This window comes from Sebastes fasciatus, chromosome 16 (assembly GCF_043250625.1).
Source record: "Sebastes fasciatus isolate fSebFas1 chromosome 16, fSebFas1.pri, whole genome shotgun sequence".
NCBI classification, from domain to species: Eukaryota; Metazoa; Chordata; class Actinopteri; order Perciformes; family Sebastidae; genus Sebastes; species Sebastes fasciatus.
Window position 1 is genome coordinate 7,337,612 of NC_133810.1, and position 17,204 is coordinate 7,354,815.

A 17,204-nucleotide genomic window follows, 5' to 3' on the forward strand; every position below is an offset into this window, starting at 1 on the left:
CCAGAAAAGCATGCTGGCTTGCTGGAAAATGCGACCAGATGTAGTAGGACATCCTAGTATTTTTGGCATACTGCATTTGACAAACTATGTATTGGGACATGCTAAATCTTTTTCTGCCACTTTTAGTAGACAAGGCACTTGGGGAATACTGCATGCTGGGCTTTAATTGAGTTTAACTTTAAAATTGTATTTTTACTCATCATAATGAGTATATGCCTGAGTGAGTTTGAGGCTGAAAATATTACTGTTGTGCAATGCCTTCTGGGACAATAAAAAAAAAAAAAAATATATATATATATATATATATATATATGTATATATACATATCCCACCGAACCTTTTAGAAAAAGCAACTTTTGCAAAATAAATAAAGTTAAAGATAAATTTAAGTGATTTTCAAATTTTCTATAGATATCGCAATAATATTGTTATTATGAATTCTTTTGGCCATGATAATAGTGTAGCAAAAATCTGATATCCCGACAGCCCTATGGACAACCAAGTTAATTTACCTAAAGAAATGCAATATGCATGTACAGTAAAAACCTTTAAATGAAAGGCCCTGGTAGCACATTTGTTTGCCGACATGGAGGATGTTAGAGAAAAGGCCGAGAACAGGAACTTTACAATGAGTTGAATGAAGTGGAGGAAAGCCAAATTATTTATTGGTTCCTACTTTTTTCCTGGTCAGACGCTGGATTTTCCGGACAATGTTTCTACTTCACACACCAAGAAAAATGTCCAAGCTTGGACCGCAGCTCTACATGTGCATCCCTTTGGATGACTGATTGACAGTCATTAGGCTAACTGGTGTTGAGGGAGGGGAAGTGTTGAACTGTGCAACGACTCACAGGTGAAATGTGAACATTTGGCTGGACTTTTCACTGTAAAAGTTCCAAGGGCCTTATTCCAAGTGTGAAGAAATATGATATTGCTGTGCAATGTGAATTTTGGCCAGAACTGGAAACCAAACAAACTGGGCCAGTTTTGCAGTGGCTCTGTTATTGGACTTTGTTAAAGCTCTGGCAGTGATTATATACTTGCTACTTTCACATATTTTACTTCTACAGCTGTAGTTTGAAGCAGACGTGTACTGTTAAACAGCTTGTCAGTATCATTGTCTTTCTGCTACAAATTCATACATACTTTCATTCATGAGATTGTTATGTTTTTTTTGTTGGTGTGTGACCCATAAGCCGGGCTCCTTCTTCAGATGTATTGATATGTGGAAATGTTTAGTGCAAACAAACTTTCCATTTGGTTTCTTATTTTGTTAAACTGGAAAATGGGTTCTGTTGTATTTTCAGTTTTGGTCATTAAACGCTCATCTGGCTCAAACATATAGTTTATAGTACGTCCCTTCAAGGAATTGCCTCGGGTCCTGCAAATTGACCGGTATAGTCGTATTCTGGAACATTTCTTGGCCCTTGATGTAAATGTTTCTGCAGCTAATATGATTAAATGCTAATTTGTTTAGGTTTATGTATTGTGTATTTTGCTCTCAAATGGGACACACGTCTACTTACTAAATTACATTTAATTTTCAAATCGAGCCTTCTATTATATTTGCTGGATGGCAACAACACAGCCTTAAACTCAATAAGATCAAAACGGAAATTGTATTGTTAAACTTTTCAAACATTATAGGAGTTGCAGGGAGTATTCTTGGCAATCTGCCAGGCTGTCAGTCCCTGCAGCCAGAAATCTTTGTGCTGTTTTTTTAATTGTGACCCAGGTTTTGAACCACATGTCAAAAGAGTCCTGTTTCTTCCAACTCAGAGTCAAAAATCTAATTATTTATTTCTTTGGATTTTTTTTTCCTTTCAGCTGGACTTGTGGAACTGTCTCCTTGCTGGTATTCATCAAAGGTCACTCGCTTCTCCTTAGTTTTGCTACATTACATCACCACAATCTTGGCTTCACTCCACTGGCTTCCTGTGACGCAGATATATAATTCTAACTGTATAGTTTATGGTCAGTGAGGGAGACTCACAGCTGTCGATCATGACATCTCACCTCCTTTTTATAGCATCAAATAAGTAATTACATCCAAACTCATCATCATCAGCGTAACATCATAGGTACCTAAAATGACAGAAACCATCTTTGGGAAAAATGTATTTGACGTGTACTTTGACTTTTTAGTTTGGCCATGTCCCATCCACTAACATGGAGGGGATTGGATTAATAGCCTATACTGCAGCCAGCCACCACGGGGGCGTTCAACATAGTTTGGTTTCACTTTCGGGGAGCTGTCATGTCGTCCATCTTTATATACAGTCTATTGGTTCAGACCTTTATAATGCCATTCCCTGCTGTTCAGAATGTAAGCTTAAACCCACCATAAACCCCATGTTTTAAGTATCAAATGTAGTTGGCGTGCTCCACTGCAGCGCTATAGCATTATCTGTCAACTCAATGACACAGTTTAATAAAAAAACATACCCTGAGCCAGCCAACCTCCTGCCCATCATATATTGTCCCAGTATACAGTATTTAACACTGTTTAAATTACTGCTTCCTGTAGTCGTCGTTGATGTTGATAGACTTAATGCAAATAATGATATGAAGAATTTGCAGCTGGCTCTAGTCTCATTTGCGAGATTTCTAAAGTAGAGATAAACTGTTCAAGGAGACTTTGGAATCACACTGCAGAGGATGTCCTATTTTCAGAGGATGTGCACTAATTAGGCTGCGGATTTAAGTATGTATTTCTTCAAGCCTACTGTATATCATGAGACTGATTTTTGTCAAGGCTCTGGCTCAGTTTTGTACCCCAGACCGAATGGATTCATCATTATCAGTTAAAGGTCCCTTATACTACAAATGTAAAACTCAGACTGTTTTTATTTTCATGCAGTGCAAGTAATCCTTGTTTCGCTTATTTTCACTGTGTATTCTTTGTGGTTGTTTAAGACTCGCAACACTGTTAAAGTCCCCCTCCACTCAAAAATGTGTTTCTGCTTATTGTTACTTTACTTGGATGTTTTGACGTTTACTGTGCAGAATGATGTATACGTGTTGAGTTTGAGGCGGCTGCTTTCAAATTCATCTGCTGAAGGGGGAAAATGTCTCTGTGCTCACCTTAAATCTGGGTCTAATGTTGCATTCACATCCTCCTGGGATGGATGAATCATGGTCCGGTATGCAACTAACACAAGTCTGATGTGTAAACAGGAAGTCTCCAGGGTACACTGACTGAGAAAATTTACTTTCAGTAAAGTAGGGGCATCTTATGTTCAGTTAAAGTTTTGAAATGAAAATAAGTAAATTGAAGGTGAAGTTTTGATATGTTTAACAACGTAATTGAACTTGTGGAAAAACCACATCAGACACAAATGGTTATTTCGGGTACATATTTTTGTTTTAAACCTGCCTGGATAGAATTTTTAACTGCTTCCTTTAAAGGTCCCATATTGTAAAAAGTGAGATTGTTGTGTCTTTTACATTATAAAGCAGGTTTAAGTGCTATATAAATACTGTTAAACTATCAAAACGCTCAATATACGGAGAAATACACACAACTCGTATTCACAAGCTGTTAGGATTTCTGTCCATTTGTGATGTCACAAATATACAATATTTAGACCATTGCACGGTTTTAAACGTAAACATTCTAAATGTATCCCAAGTTTATTTCCTGTTTTAGTGAATGTAAATAACATCAGCTGACAGGAAGTAAACATGGACCCAAACTGTTGCCTAGCAACGCAATTCCGTTGCAATTCCATTGAAATGCACTAAAACGGAGCGTTTCAGACAGAGGGTAAATACAGGTATATTCAGGCAGACAGTATGAGGAAAATAAAGATTTTTTTTTTTAAATTGCAGCATGTAAACTTGTTCTATTAGAAACACAAAATACAAGTATGAACCTGAAAATGAGCATGATATGGGACCTTTCAACCTGCCTGGATGGAATTTTTAACTGCTTCCTTTAAAACGTTTCTTGTATTAACCTACAATATAACCCTGTTTCCTGCAGCAGATGGCTGTTTTCAGCAAAAGAAGCTCTGATAAACTCACTGCACACTATCTGGTCATGGGCACCAAACAGCAGACAGACAAAGTTAGCTACTAGCATTTAGCTAAAGACACAGATATGTTTTTTTCTCAGGAGTTGGTAGATACAGGAGTAGGACAGGATTATGCTGCAGGAGTTGGTTGAGAGGTTTTTATGAATGTTTTGACGTTTTTTGGGGGAAAACTGGAGTCCATTGTAGATAAAGTAGATTAAGCCGACTATGTAAAACCCTCCATAAAAGAGCTATCTACAAACACAATTACAGTCACCTTTCAAGCCTTCAAGAAGGGGTAGTGTTTGACGATATATTTTAGATAGAGTATCACTTCAAAGTACAGCCTCCTCTGAAAAACTTTAGCAGGAACTTAACTTTAAAATGCGGTAAAGGGATTTGTATCTAGGGATTAACACTTGAAACAAATTTACATCCATGAACTAAACAGAAGACATGGTTTAAACTCAGTCAAGTTCAAGCAATGTTCTCAGTTTAACTTTAGCTGCTTGCTACGTTGAATTAGCTACAGTAAGTTAGCTCTTTTTAAAACAGCAGGTGTAGCTGAACACCAAAAACAAATTAAAATAAACACCATGCACCACGGTCTGTATAATAATTTCTCATTTCCTTTTTGTAAATGACAGAATAGGACGTTTGTCTCAGTTTATTTGATTACTGAAATGTGCCTGATTGAGCTTCCTATACTTCAGTGGTTGTCACGGAAACCGTTTATATTTGAACTGTTTCATCAGCTGCTAATTGCTACTCTGAATTTTGATCATCACAAATATCAGTTAGGCGATGTGTCTGTGATTTACACACAAATTAACACGTTGTAGATTTGTTTAACCCTGCTATAAAGTGCTAGAATACTATAAAATAGAATTTAAAATTTCACCTCCTCCCTATCTATCTACCTCCAATATCAATAATCAATCAAACTACTACTAGTTTCTGAATATAGAACAGATTACGTTTGAAAAGAGCATGTCACTTTACCCAGCAGTTAAATCTAAACAATAGCTTTGTGCCTCCAGTACAGTAGCAGCTCTGATGAGGAGTTAATGATGAGCAGATGGTGAGGCAGGCAGCAGGGAGGGCTGATGAGGGAACGAGCCACAGGTGTGCAGGGCGGGGGAGCACATACCCAGGGTACCTGGACGGATGGCTACTACTGGAAAACAGCATGCACATGTGTGTCTTAACCTTTCACATGACATATACATGTATGGAAATGTGACTCTAGCCTTACTTTAAGTAGGTGATAATAGTGGGTTGGAGTTTTCATAGCAGCGACCCAGGTAGGAAAACATAAATATCTGTTTCTATTTAGTGTAGCAAAAGAGCTAAAGTCTATATTTATACAACTGTCACATGCAGTGTGTTTACAGAGCAGAGATGGGGACTTGGACTCAAGTCCCACTTGAGTTGCACACACAGTGACTAGAGGGATGTGGTAAATTACAGTAGGTTATAAACTGTCATTAGTTAGAGACCCAGTGTAATTATACAATACAGTTGTACTCTAAATGAAAAATAGTTTATGGTTATTATTGCATGCTTAATAATATCAGCAATATTTTCCCTTTACCCTGAGTAATATTAGTCTATATACATTTTTAGGAGCAAAATACAGTTATGTACTTTAAAGGAAAGCTTTCTTTGTGTGTTTTTTTTTCATATTGCATTGCAATAACCTGGTTAAAGTGATCATATACCAAACAACTAATCAATGCTGATAGATAAAGGAGTGATGATGCAGTACATGCCTTGAATTCCTTATATGCAGCTATGCCGTGTTCTAAGGCAAGGCAAGGCAAGGCAGCTTTATTTGTATAGCACATTTCAACAACAGGGCAATTCAAAGTGCTTTACAGAAACATTCAAGAACATTGCGACAAAATGCAAAAGAACATTAAGAAATAATTAAAACAGTTATAAAAACATAAAAACATTAAAACATTAAAAATTAGAAAATAAAAACAAGCTAAAAATAAAAGCTAGGATAGAAACTAAAATTGCATAAAACTCAAAAGAGTAAAAGTTATAGTGCAGTGTCAGATCATTATCTGGTTTAATAAAAGGCACCCGCAAACAGGAAAGTTTTAAGCTTTGTTTTAAAAGAAGTGAGAGTTGGAGCGGTCCTGCAGGGTTCTGGGAGCTTGTTCCAGATATTTGGTGCATAAAAACTGAATGCTGCTTCTGCATGTTTAGTTCTGACTCCGGGGACACTAAGCAGACCTGATCCAGATGACCTGAGAGGTCTGGATGGTTCATAACACAGCAGAAGATCAGAAATGTATTTTGGCCCTAAACCATTTAGTGCTTTGTAAACCAGCAGCAGTATTTTGAAATCAATTCTCTGAGAGACAGGCAGCCAGTGTAGAGACTTCAGAACTGGACTGATGTGATCCACTTTCTTGGTCTTAGTGAGGACTCTAGCAGCAGCGTTCTGAATCAGCTGCAGCTGTCTGATCGATTTTTTAGGAAGACCAGTAAAGACGCCGTTACAGTAGTCAAGTCGGCTGAAGATAAATGCATGGACTAGTTTTTCCAAATCCTGCTGAGACATCAGTCCTCTAATTCTTCTTATATTCTTCAGGTGATAGAAGGCTGTCTTTGTAATTGTCTTAATATGGCTGTTAAAGCTCAGGTCTGAGTCCATGACTACACCAAGGTTTCTGGCTTGGTCTGAGCTTTTTAACATCACAGATTGTAGGTGAGCACTAACCTTTAATCTTTCTTTTTTGGCTCCAAAAACTACGACCTCAGTTTTGTCTTTGTTCAGCTGAAGAAAATTCTGGCACATCCAATTATTGACTTGTTCAATGCACTCACTCAGTGCTTGTATTGGACTGTAGTCTCCTGGTGATAGAGTTATGTAAATTTGTGTGTCGTCTGCATAGTTATGGTAATTTATTTTGTTGTTCTCAAAAATCTGACCCAGTGGGAGCATGTAGATGTTAAACAAAAGAGGCCCCAAGATGGAGCCTTGGGGAACTCCGCATGTGATTTTGTTCAGCTCAGATTTACAATTACCTATAGACACAAAGAAGTCCCTGTCTTTTAGGTAGGATTTAAACCAGCTGAGTGCTATGCCAGAAATACCCACCCAGTTTTCCAGTCGGTCTAGTAATATATTATGGTCAACCGTGTCGAATGCAGCACTGAGATCCAGTAAAACTAAAACCGTAGTTCTACCACTGTCTGTGTTCAATCGGATGTCATTGAAGACCTTAACAAGAGCAGTCTCAGTGCTGTGGTTTCGTCGAAAACCTGACTGGAAGACATCAAAAGAGTTGTTTAGTGCCAGAAAGCTATTTAATTTTTGAAAAACTGTTTTTTCAATTATTTTGGACAAGAATGGAAGATTTGATATCGGTCTGTAATTATTTACTACTGATGAGTCCAGATTGTTCTTTTTGAGGAGTGGTTCTAAGCTGACCGAATGGTATGCAGCAGCTGATAGAATTTATACAACCATATAAGGGATTTGAGACTTGGGACTTGACTTAGACTTGCATAAAAAAGACTTGTGAGCGTGTATGTTTAAAGAGTTGGGTCGATGTAACTATTCCACCTCACCATACTGGCCGTGAAGTGGTATCACAAAGTTGAGGTGCAGCTAATGTGAGGCTTGATCGGTCTCAGTTAGTCAAATGGAGTGGCCCCCTCACATCCCGAGAGGAGCGTTGTCCACTGAAGTACTGTTAGCTGCTAACACTAGGGGTACTTACCTCAGGTTGACTGCTCCAGCCGGTAACTTTAACATCAGCGTACATTGCTTTTTAATTGGAGGCTAGGCTTGTGGTGCCACTGACATATTTGATGATACTGCGGAACACTTTTAAGAGCTAAACGTCTATATTTATACAGCTGTCACATGCAGCATGTATGTTTAAAGAGAGGAGGGATGTGGACTTGGACTCAAGTCGGACTTGAGTTGCACACACGGTGACTTGAGACTTGCAAAAAAATGACTAGAAGGATGTGGTAAATTACAGTAGATTATAAACTATCATTAATTGGAGACCCAGTGTAATTATACAATACAGTTGTACTCTAACTGAAAAAATAGGTTACGGTTATTATTGCATTCCTAATTATGTCAGCAATATGTTCCTGTTGCCCTGAGTAACATTAGTCTATATCCATTATATATCAATGCTGATACTGTAAAAGAGTGATGATGCCGTACATGCTTTGAATTCCTTAGATAGCTATACTGTGTTCTAAGCAGATGGGACGGCATGCAGCAGATGATAGAACGTTTATTACAGCCACCTCACCATACTGGCTGTGAAGTGGTATCACAAAGTTGAGGTGCAGCTAATGTGAGGCTTGATCGGTCTCAGTTAGTCAAATCAAGTGGCCCCCCTCACATCCCCAGAGGAGTGTGGGCCACTGAAGTACTTTTAGCTGCTAACACTAGTGGTGTGATTTGTAAATAAAATAACTTTGAATTTGAATGCTGGTTTGGTAGTGTCAGAGATAACACCATATTTAATCATATTTATCATTTTAAAGGTGCTATTGATAACATTTAGCCACTAGGTGTCACATTCTCCTTCCCCCTGTTCCATTGCATTCACTTCACAACAAGTCATTGCCAGGCACTTATAGCGTCAAACTCAGACTGTTTTTTTTTCCACACTAACTGGCAACTTGATCGCAGACGACACAGAGCTACCATGCGATACTAACATTGTTATACTGTTGGCTCGCAAGCCTTGTTAGAAGTGGGAACCAAAAATCCGATATCTTCCACAGAGGTAAACATTCATTTTGGACCCGTCGACATTTTTTAAAATGATTATCCATCCGCAACCGCTTATCCCGTTAGGGGTCATGGAGGGGCTGGAGCTGATCCCAGCTGACATTGGGCGAAGGCGGGGTACACCCTGGACAGGTTGCCAGTCCATTGCAGGGCTGACACATAGACACAGACAACCATTCAAACTCACATTCACACCTACGGGCAATTTAGAGTCATCAATTAACCTAACCTGCATGTCTTTGGACTGTGGGAGGAAACCGGAGTACCCGAAGAAAACCCACGCTAACAGGGAGAACAGGCACACTTCACACAGAAGGGCCCAAGCCAGATTCCAACCTGTGACCGTCTAGCTGTGAGGAGCCAGTGCTAACCACTGCACCACTGTGCAGCCCTTTAAAATGATTAATAAAATTTAATGATAAATTAATTTAAAAATTAAATGATATATTTTTTAGGAAAATCTATACTTTTATTCAGTACCATTATACAAGTTCTGTGGATTTATTATTTTAAATATTTTTCTACATAATTTTTTTTTTTTATCAATAACACCTTTAATAATTTATTTACAGCCTCCAAGCATGTTTTTTTTTGTTTGTTTTTTTTAAATCTGAACCACACTTTTAATTAGTCCTCAGTTAAGAATAATGATGTGGCTCCATGTGTTTCTGAACCTCAGTTAGGTGGTCCCCCTCCACTCAAAAATGTGTTTTTGCTTATTGTTACTTCAGTTGGATGTGTTGACGTTTACTGTGCAGAATGATGTATACGTGTTGAGTTTGGGAAGGCTGCTTTCAAATTCATCTGCTGAACGGGGAAAATGTCTCTGTGCTCACCTTAAATCTGAGTCTAATGTTGCATTCACATCCTCCTGGGATGGATGAATCATGGTCCAGTATGCAACTAACACAAGTCAGATGTGTAAACAGGAAGTCTCCAGGGTACACTGACTGAGAAAATTGACTTTCAGTAAAGTAGGGGAAGCTTATGTTCAGTTAAAGTTTTGAAATGAAAATTAGTAAGTTGAAGGTGAAGTTTTTATATTTTTAACAACGTAATTGAACTTGTGGAAAAACCACATCAGACACAAATGGTTATTTCAGGTACATATTTGTATTAACATTGTTATAGTTTTGGCTCACCATCCTTGTTAGAAGTGGGAACCAAACATCAGATATCTTCCACAGAGGAAAACAAAACATTAATTTTGGACCCGTCAACATTTTTTAAAATGATTAATTAATTTATTCAGTGGGATAGTTTATATATTATATTATATTATCATTCTATGATATATGAGTTATTAGAGGAGAAGTGAGGAAGGGGTAGGGGAATATAAGTTTTACTTCTAACTACTCCTTTTCGGACACTATTACTCTTGTTTTGTTTGTTATTATTTTGTATCTGTTTTTATTTATTTTTACGAAATAAAGTCTTTCATTCATTCATTCATTCATAATTCATAATAACAATATTTTTTTTTAAATAAAGCCATGCTTTTATTCAGCACCATTCTACAAGCTCTTCGGATGTATTATTTTAAATATTTTTCTACATATATTTTTTTTTAACAATAACACCTTTAATAATTTATTTATATAGCCTACTAGCATGTTGTTGTTTTTTTTTTTTTTTAATCTGAACCACACTTTTAATTAGTCCTCAGTTTGGAATAATGATGTTGCTCCATGTGTTTTCTGAACCTCAGTTAGCTGCTTTTTAAGCTCAGTAATCCGAATTAGAGCCTCTGGTGACCATCTGCTGTCTACACACACTGGCACTACTTTGTTACTGCATTCACCTCAGCCCGCCTCCTCTGTGAGTGTGTGTGTGTCTCTCTCTCTCTGTGTGTGTGTGTGTGTGGAGGGGGGGTTATTGCCTACCGGGCGGAGTAATTCGTGTTGGTATCTATTGAGTGCATGTGTGTGTGTGTGTGTGTGTGAGTGCGTGCTTCGGTTGCTGCTGCTTGTCACTCATTGTGCCGTGAACACGGGTAGCGACAAGGACCAAAAATCCGTCCGGTAGCAGTTTGTTGTCCCTGCTGGAAAAGGCTCTGATATCTCCTCTCCTCTACCTCTCTAGTAGAGACACCTCGCTGTTTTAAAGTGCGTTCTGCTCTTCAAGGAGAAATATCTGTGACACATTACAATGCTTCAAATAAGGGACCTCATCTGGGGATTGCTTTTCTTCATTGGCTGCGCAGGTAAGATGCTAGATGAGTTATTTATTATTATTATTCATTATGAGGGTTTATTCTAAGGATGTGTGGTCCAAAGGAGACTAGTGTGGAATGCAGGCAGGCCGAGGAGCTGGTGTTGATTCTGGATCTGGAGCAGCAGCATCCTCTGTCTCTGACTCCGGAGCTAGTGGCGTTATAGGTTAGAGAGATGCTGCTGGTGCTCTCTCTCTGCACAAATCACCACCATGGAAGCAAAAGTTTCTCATAAGAAGAAGTGCGAATGTTTGTCTCTGTTTTGAGCCGAATACTGCGCCTTTTTCATCTAGTTTGCATGCTGTATAGTTTTCGTATCAGGAGGCGCATTTTTGAATATCTCCGCGCAATACAGAGGAGTATGTCACCTCAGGTCCGGTTGGTTTACTATCCAGAGTTATGGCACAATATGGTTTGCTTAATTTGGAGGAAAATGATGCACACGTGCTGCGTTTTTACGCGTGTTCCGAGTTCGGAAAGGTTAGTGGATGCTGGCTGAGATTAGAGGACTGGTGGTGGTGATGCAGGGACGCTTTGTGGTCCCTCTCATGCCAGCAGCATATTTTTGCCTCTATACTCTCTGTGGCTGCTTGTGAGCCACCGTCTTCTCGCTGTAAACATCTTAATAACGTCAACTAAACTGCACATGTGTTCATCATGAAGTCCACTTCTGCTGGGTCAGCCGGCCGTGACGCACTGAAGGATGCAGCTCGTCCGGAGGGTCGGTGGGGGATGCTTTGTTTCTGTCCGCTAAAAAAAACAGCTTCAGGGACATTGGAGAATATCACAAGAACTTCTGCCCATAGAGAGGAAATAATGCTTTCAGAAATCAAACATGCATCCAGCTATACGAATGATCATATTAACGTTAACAAATGTTCATATAGTGTGTGAGAAAAATAGTCGTTTATATAGAAAAAATGGCTTTAGGGACATTTTTTTTTATCAAGATCTAATTTGAATTTTGTTCCCTTATAATAAACTCTATATTGGTTGGACGGATTAGAATGCGACCACCACCATTCCATTCCATTCCATTCCATTCCGACTCATCGGATTTGGCACAAAAACAGAATTCTGCGCGGATGTGTCAATGTGGGATTCTAGAATTTAACACCAGTGTGATCGTGTTAGAGGTTAAACAGCCGTTGACCTCCTTTAATGTCACATAACCTATTGTTTCTTTAAACAGGACAGTGGAGTTATACCAACTTCTAATAGCGCAGTGCGTTTTTAGGCGCAAAATGACGTTGTGACAGGGGACTGATTTGATGGTAGTTTTTTTTTTTTTAATTTGGTTGGTTGGTTGGGAGGAAATTCGTCATCCATTGAGGAGGACTGAATAGTCATTCAATGTATACAATAGAATCCAATCCCAGAGCTCCCATGGATATATAGGGCGGGAGGTTTTCCCCCTAAACCCCCTCGCCCCCCCACCTCCTCTCCAGCTCCTCACATCCTCCTGCCCTCATTACATCTGCCCCTCTTTCTATACATTGCAACTATGTGCTCCAAGTGGAGTTTGAGGACCCCCAGGGGTCCTTGGAGAGAGGAAGAATAGTTTGATTTCATAATATTTTCATTTATTAGACAATGTCCCAATTAGAATATACAAGGATTATTATTATAACCTCAGGTTTAGATGTCACAACTCTAACCCCCATATTCTAAAGGTCTACTGTTTTCTTTATTCATTTCCTATTTTTGCTTTAACTTTTGTCAGAAAGAAAATCCCCTAACCCATACTGGCATTTTGATGCTGATATCAAATAGCCCATTTGAACAAAATGGATCTATATTCATTATATGATGGATGGATGGATAGACCAAGGGCCCATCTGTTATTGACCAAGATATGTAGCCTACTGAGCTTGACATTTTAAAGTTTAGAAGTAATCTTGTTAGTACCCTCTGGTGGACAAACTATTGTATATTTGTGATAAGATAAAATGGGCCAATATTGTCAGGTCATGGTTATGTGGGCGTAATGCGTGCCAACTTGCAGATCTGTGACTCGACAATATTTGCATACACACAACTGAACTATATATGAACCCGAGTACACGTTGATTAAACACAGGCTTTATTTAGTTTTACAGAATATTTCTGAGGTATTTTTAACAGTTTTTTTTCCAGCGTTCACAACCAAACATGTATCAACCTGTCTCTGTTAGTTGTGCGGAGGGCGGTGTGGTACCAACAACACTTGGGATGTTAATTTTTTTTCTTTTTTCCATATGATTCATGATCCTGCCGAAATATTCTGCCGCCCCCGCAATTCACTGCACCTCACATGGCAGGGAGAGTGAAAGAAACCAAGAGGGAGATAATTAGACAACTGTGCCTCAGCTCTGCTCTTTTGCAATAGGGGGAAGAAATTCAAAGAAATTGATCACATTATTTGATAGGCCCGGGGTTTATTAAAAGGGTAATGACAGTATCACACAGTGTGAAGGCTGAGCAATTTAATTACATTTATTGATTTCCAGTTCCTGTTCCAGTTCAATGATAATTAAATTTCGAGTCTAGTCACAAACATTAGGATGGGAAGCCACACCACCTTTCAAAAAAAAGAAAAGATGATTGAATAATGGGCAGATTAAATAAGAGTATGATTTTAGAAGTGGAGACAGACAGTGGCCTTTCTTGTCTTGGTCTGTCTGCAGCCAGATGGATTGAGTCTGGTGCGTATTACCAGTTCTGACCTTGTGTTATTGGAGTGATCTACCATATCCATGGTCATCGTTCTGCAACCTGAAAGAGTGTAAGGTGATGGGGGCTAATGAGAGAGGCAAAACTATTTGTCACACCTATTCTGGAGTGAAAATGAGAATGCCTCCCTTGAGGGATGTGAAGTTGTCGTTTGAAGGTTTGCAGAGAGGTGGCATACCTTGCGACTGCTAATGCCTGAATGTGATTTTAGATTTCCGGCCTGAGTTTGTGATTTGTTGTTGCTTGGCGTTGAGAGGTTCATCCAGATGTCAAGATGGAGGATACAAATGTTTTCATCTTGAGAACTTTCCAGAGTTGTAAAAATCCTTCCTCATGGTATTATAAAGCATCGCATCCTCATACAACAGCTCTTATGATATCTTACAAAAAGTTAGCGCTCATTATCCATGCGTTCTCCTACGAATGTCCAGCAACACGAGCGATAAGTGCGCCTGCAGTGCACAACCTGTTGTTTAGGCAACAGATCTACTTGGTTAGGTTTAGGAAAAGATCATAGTTTGGGTTAAAATATGTACATTTGTTACCTAAATAAAAAAAGCTTTTCTCCTGGAAGAAAGTCCTGTTTGTTTGACCCATCTATCCACCGCGACCCCCTCCCTTCGCGGAGTTTGTCGCTCTTTATTCTACATCACCTGACTTCCTTAGCCATACCCCTGCACGTCCTGACTCGTGATTACTGTGGGTTAGATACACATTATGTGGCATTACTTTTCGTAAATAGAAGCGATCAGCCTATATAGAGAACTGTGCAGTATTTTGGTGTCTGACAGACTTTCAAAGTCACGCATCTATTACTCAAACTGGACTTCCTCAATTGTATTTCTGCATTCACATCGGTAACTGAAACAACAAGCCCCCACCAATGCAGCCCTCCTTTGTGTTTTTCAAATGCTTCTTTCGGTCTGAACGTCCAGTTACTGCACCTGCCAGTCCATTTCTACAGTTTTATGAAACTCCAGATACTGAGTTCAAGAACAAAGCATGTCCATGTGCTTTGGAATCTAAAGACAATGTGAGGTGAGCTGTGAAGTTCATTTCGTGATCCTCTAGATCTACAGTAAAACAATGTTTTTGTGCATCAAGCATAGAGCTGAACTCCCAAAAAGAAAAAGAAAAAAAAACAAGTTAACTTAACATTTAGAGGGAGAGAAAAAATACACAATTCCTAAATGGCAAACATATGGGACTTTAACTGCTGTGGTGAGTTCAAAGCCACTATGAAAATAATACAGGCTATTTTTGACTTAGGGGAACTGGAAAAAGCAGCCAAACAAGGGAAAATTATAAGGCGTTTTTAGTCTGCTCCCTGAATAAAACTCGATTCTGGGTCTTTCAGAACTGTGCTCTGTAGCTGCAACTAGATCCACGCTGCCTTCAAAGTGACATATACACATTTTGTACCAATTTATTACAGCTTATGTTGATCAAATTCTCATCAGTGCAGACGCTGCTCGCATTACAGCTGTACCCCCTTTGGACTCTGCTCATACTCAGCCATATATGGCATATACTACTACTGTACAGTTATTATACAAGCAGAGAACAGCCTCACAAGTGACTTCTCATTGACTCATAATTGCAAGTTTAGTTGATTTGCCAGATGTGAGCGCTGTACCCTTCATTACTCTCTTTTTCCATATACTTTTTCTTATTATTCTACTCATTGTCACGTGTGTTGTTTAAAACTATGACATTTTATGAATGTTTTTGGTTATAATCCCATAATCTGTTACAGTTTTATGTGTAAATTATAACAAAAATGAACAGAGGAGCACAGAGAGTAATGAATATACACTAGTCTTAATGTCATTAGTGGTTGTTTGAAGATACAACATCATATAAAGGTCATACAAATTAACACAAGATAATGAAACATACAGCAGTGGATCTTGATACAGTATCCATAAATCCATGTCATCTCACAGTGCTTCTTTATGCTACATCAAAAAGTGCAGACAGTTCCAAACAGATGAGTTCAAAATGACTCGGCTGGCTGTTATATTTCTTCTCTGCTGACTGTTAGATGAGGATGGGCTGTCTTTGCATATTAATCAGTGAATGAATAGAGACCAGTGATTTGCATTGTGTGAGCGATGAAGGCGTCCTATAGAGAATTGAATGTGGGGAAAAAGAGAGAGAGAAAAAAAAAAACAGAAGGAGATGGGCTTGTTATGCAGAATGGGGGCTGCCCCCCCTCCCTCGACCCCCCAACCCTTTTTTTCCCTCCATCAGCACGGCATTACTTTGCAAAACTCAATACAGCATATGCAGTGTGTATGTAGCTGCACTATTGGTAACCAACACACTCTTTGATGGTTTGCATTATGCTCATGTTCCCTGAACATTAAAGTCAATTAAAGTAAAACTGAATCATTTTCAGTACATGCAACAACTGCAAAGTATTTCCCACCAGCTGCCTCCCCAACGCAGCGTTGTGTACAACATTTTAAGATACAGTTCCGGCCTGTATGGGCGGTCTACATAGTGTTAAACATAATTCCAAAATGATCCATTTCTATGATGTGCTTACAAGTTACTCAGCCATTTATACTCGACAACTACCAAGCTAGTTGCTAATGTCCCATCTGAAAATAATGTTATGCAATCAGCCAGATTATATAACCTGAAGAGAAACTCTGTCAATCATATTAAGTAACTCTACTGTTAAAAACATATTTGATCATTTACAGGGCTCAACACAAACTTTTAACCACCAGGCATCAGCTTTTGATTGCAGAATGTTTTTTAGTCACCTTATATTTTGAGTAATTAAGATACTATACTATACTATACTATACTATACTATACTATACTATACGTCAGCTTAACCCTCTGAGACCCGTGGGATTGCTGGCGATCCTGACAAACTTAACTGTCTTTCAGACACTTATCTTACACTTCACAGAATCTTAATCTTTAGTGGTTTCAGTTAATGCCCTCAATTCCTGGTTTACAAAATACCAGTAGTGCAGCTGTTGTTCACAGATCCCTCTGAAATGAAACCAGCAGGTCGCTGATTCCCACCACAGATCCATTGGCCCGTCAGCGTTGTCTTAGATTGTGGGTCTCTCAAGTGACACAAACAACAGCTTGTCCATCATCTCTACTGTCAGAGATGAAACTTCAGGGATGCAAGTTTTGCTGTCCCTTATTTTTTATGTGTTAAAAAGTGGTTCCCACTGATGGAAACCAAAGGCCAAGGATTGGTTGCAAATTCTCAAAATGGTTGCCAATGGCAACCTGGAAACCATTACTGTTAAGCTCTGATTAAGGATCACAAGACCCAATTAAATGCAAACCAGGGCTCATTTATGAAAGTCATTTTTGGTCAGAGTTTGATTAACTTAGTGACCTGTCATGATCAAAACCAGTTTGACTTCAGAGTTGAGTCTTTGTAATTGAAGATGAGCTTGCGGTCTGCACATTATCTGCAGGTCTGTTCGTTCACATTTACAAAACATGT

General features: G+C 38.9%; 1 protein-coding gene across 11 annotated transcripts in view; it reads left to right on the top strand.

The window, feature by feature from the left end:
- The first annotated feature begins 10,657 nt into the window (after nucleotides 1–10,657).
- Nucleotides 10,658–17,204, top strand: part of ncam1a (neural cell adhesion molecule 1a) — a 274,078-nt gene continuing 267,531 nt past the window's right edge. For 2 of the 11 annotated variants that reach the window (XM_074612173.1, XM_074612177.1), the window contains exon 1: nucleotides 10,670–10,999. In XM_074612173.1, the coding sequence (XP_074468274.1) occupies nucleotides 10,945–10,999 (55 nt within the window). In that variant the 5' untranslated portion in view covers nucleotides 10,670–10,944. Of the gene's footprint in view, nucleotides 11,000–17,204 lie in introns of all 11 variants that reach the window. The other 9 variants (XM_074612167.1, XM_074612169.1, XM_074612168.1 and 6 more) reach the window with 9 other exon arrangements.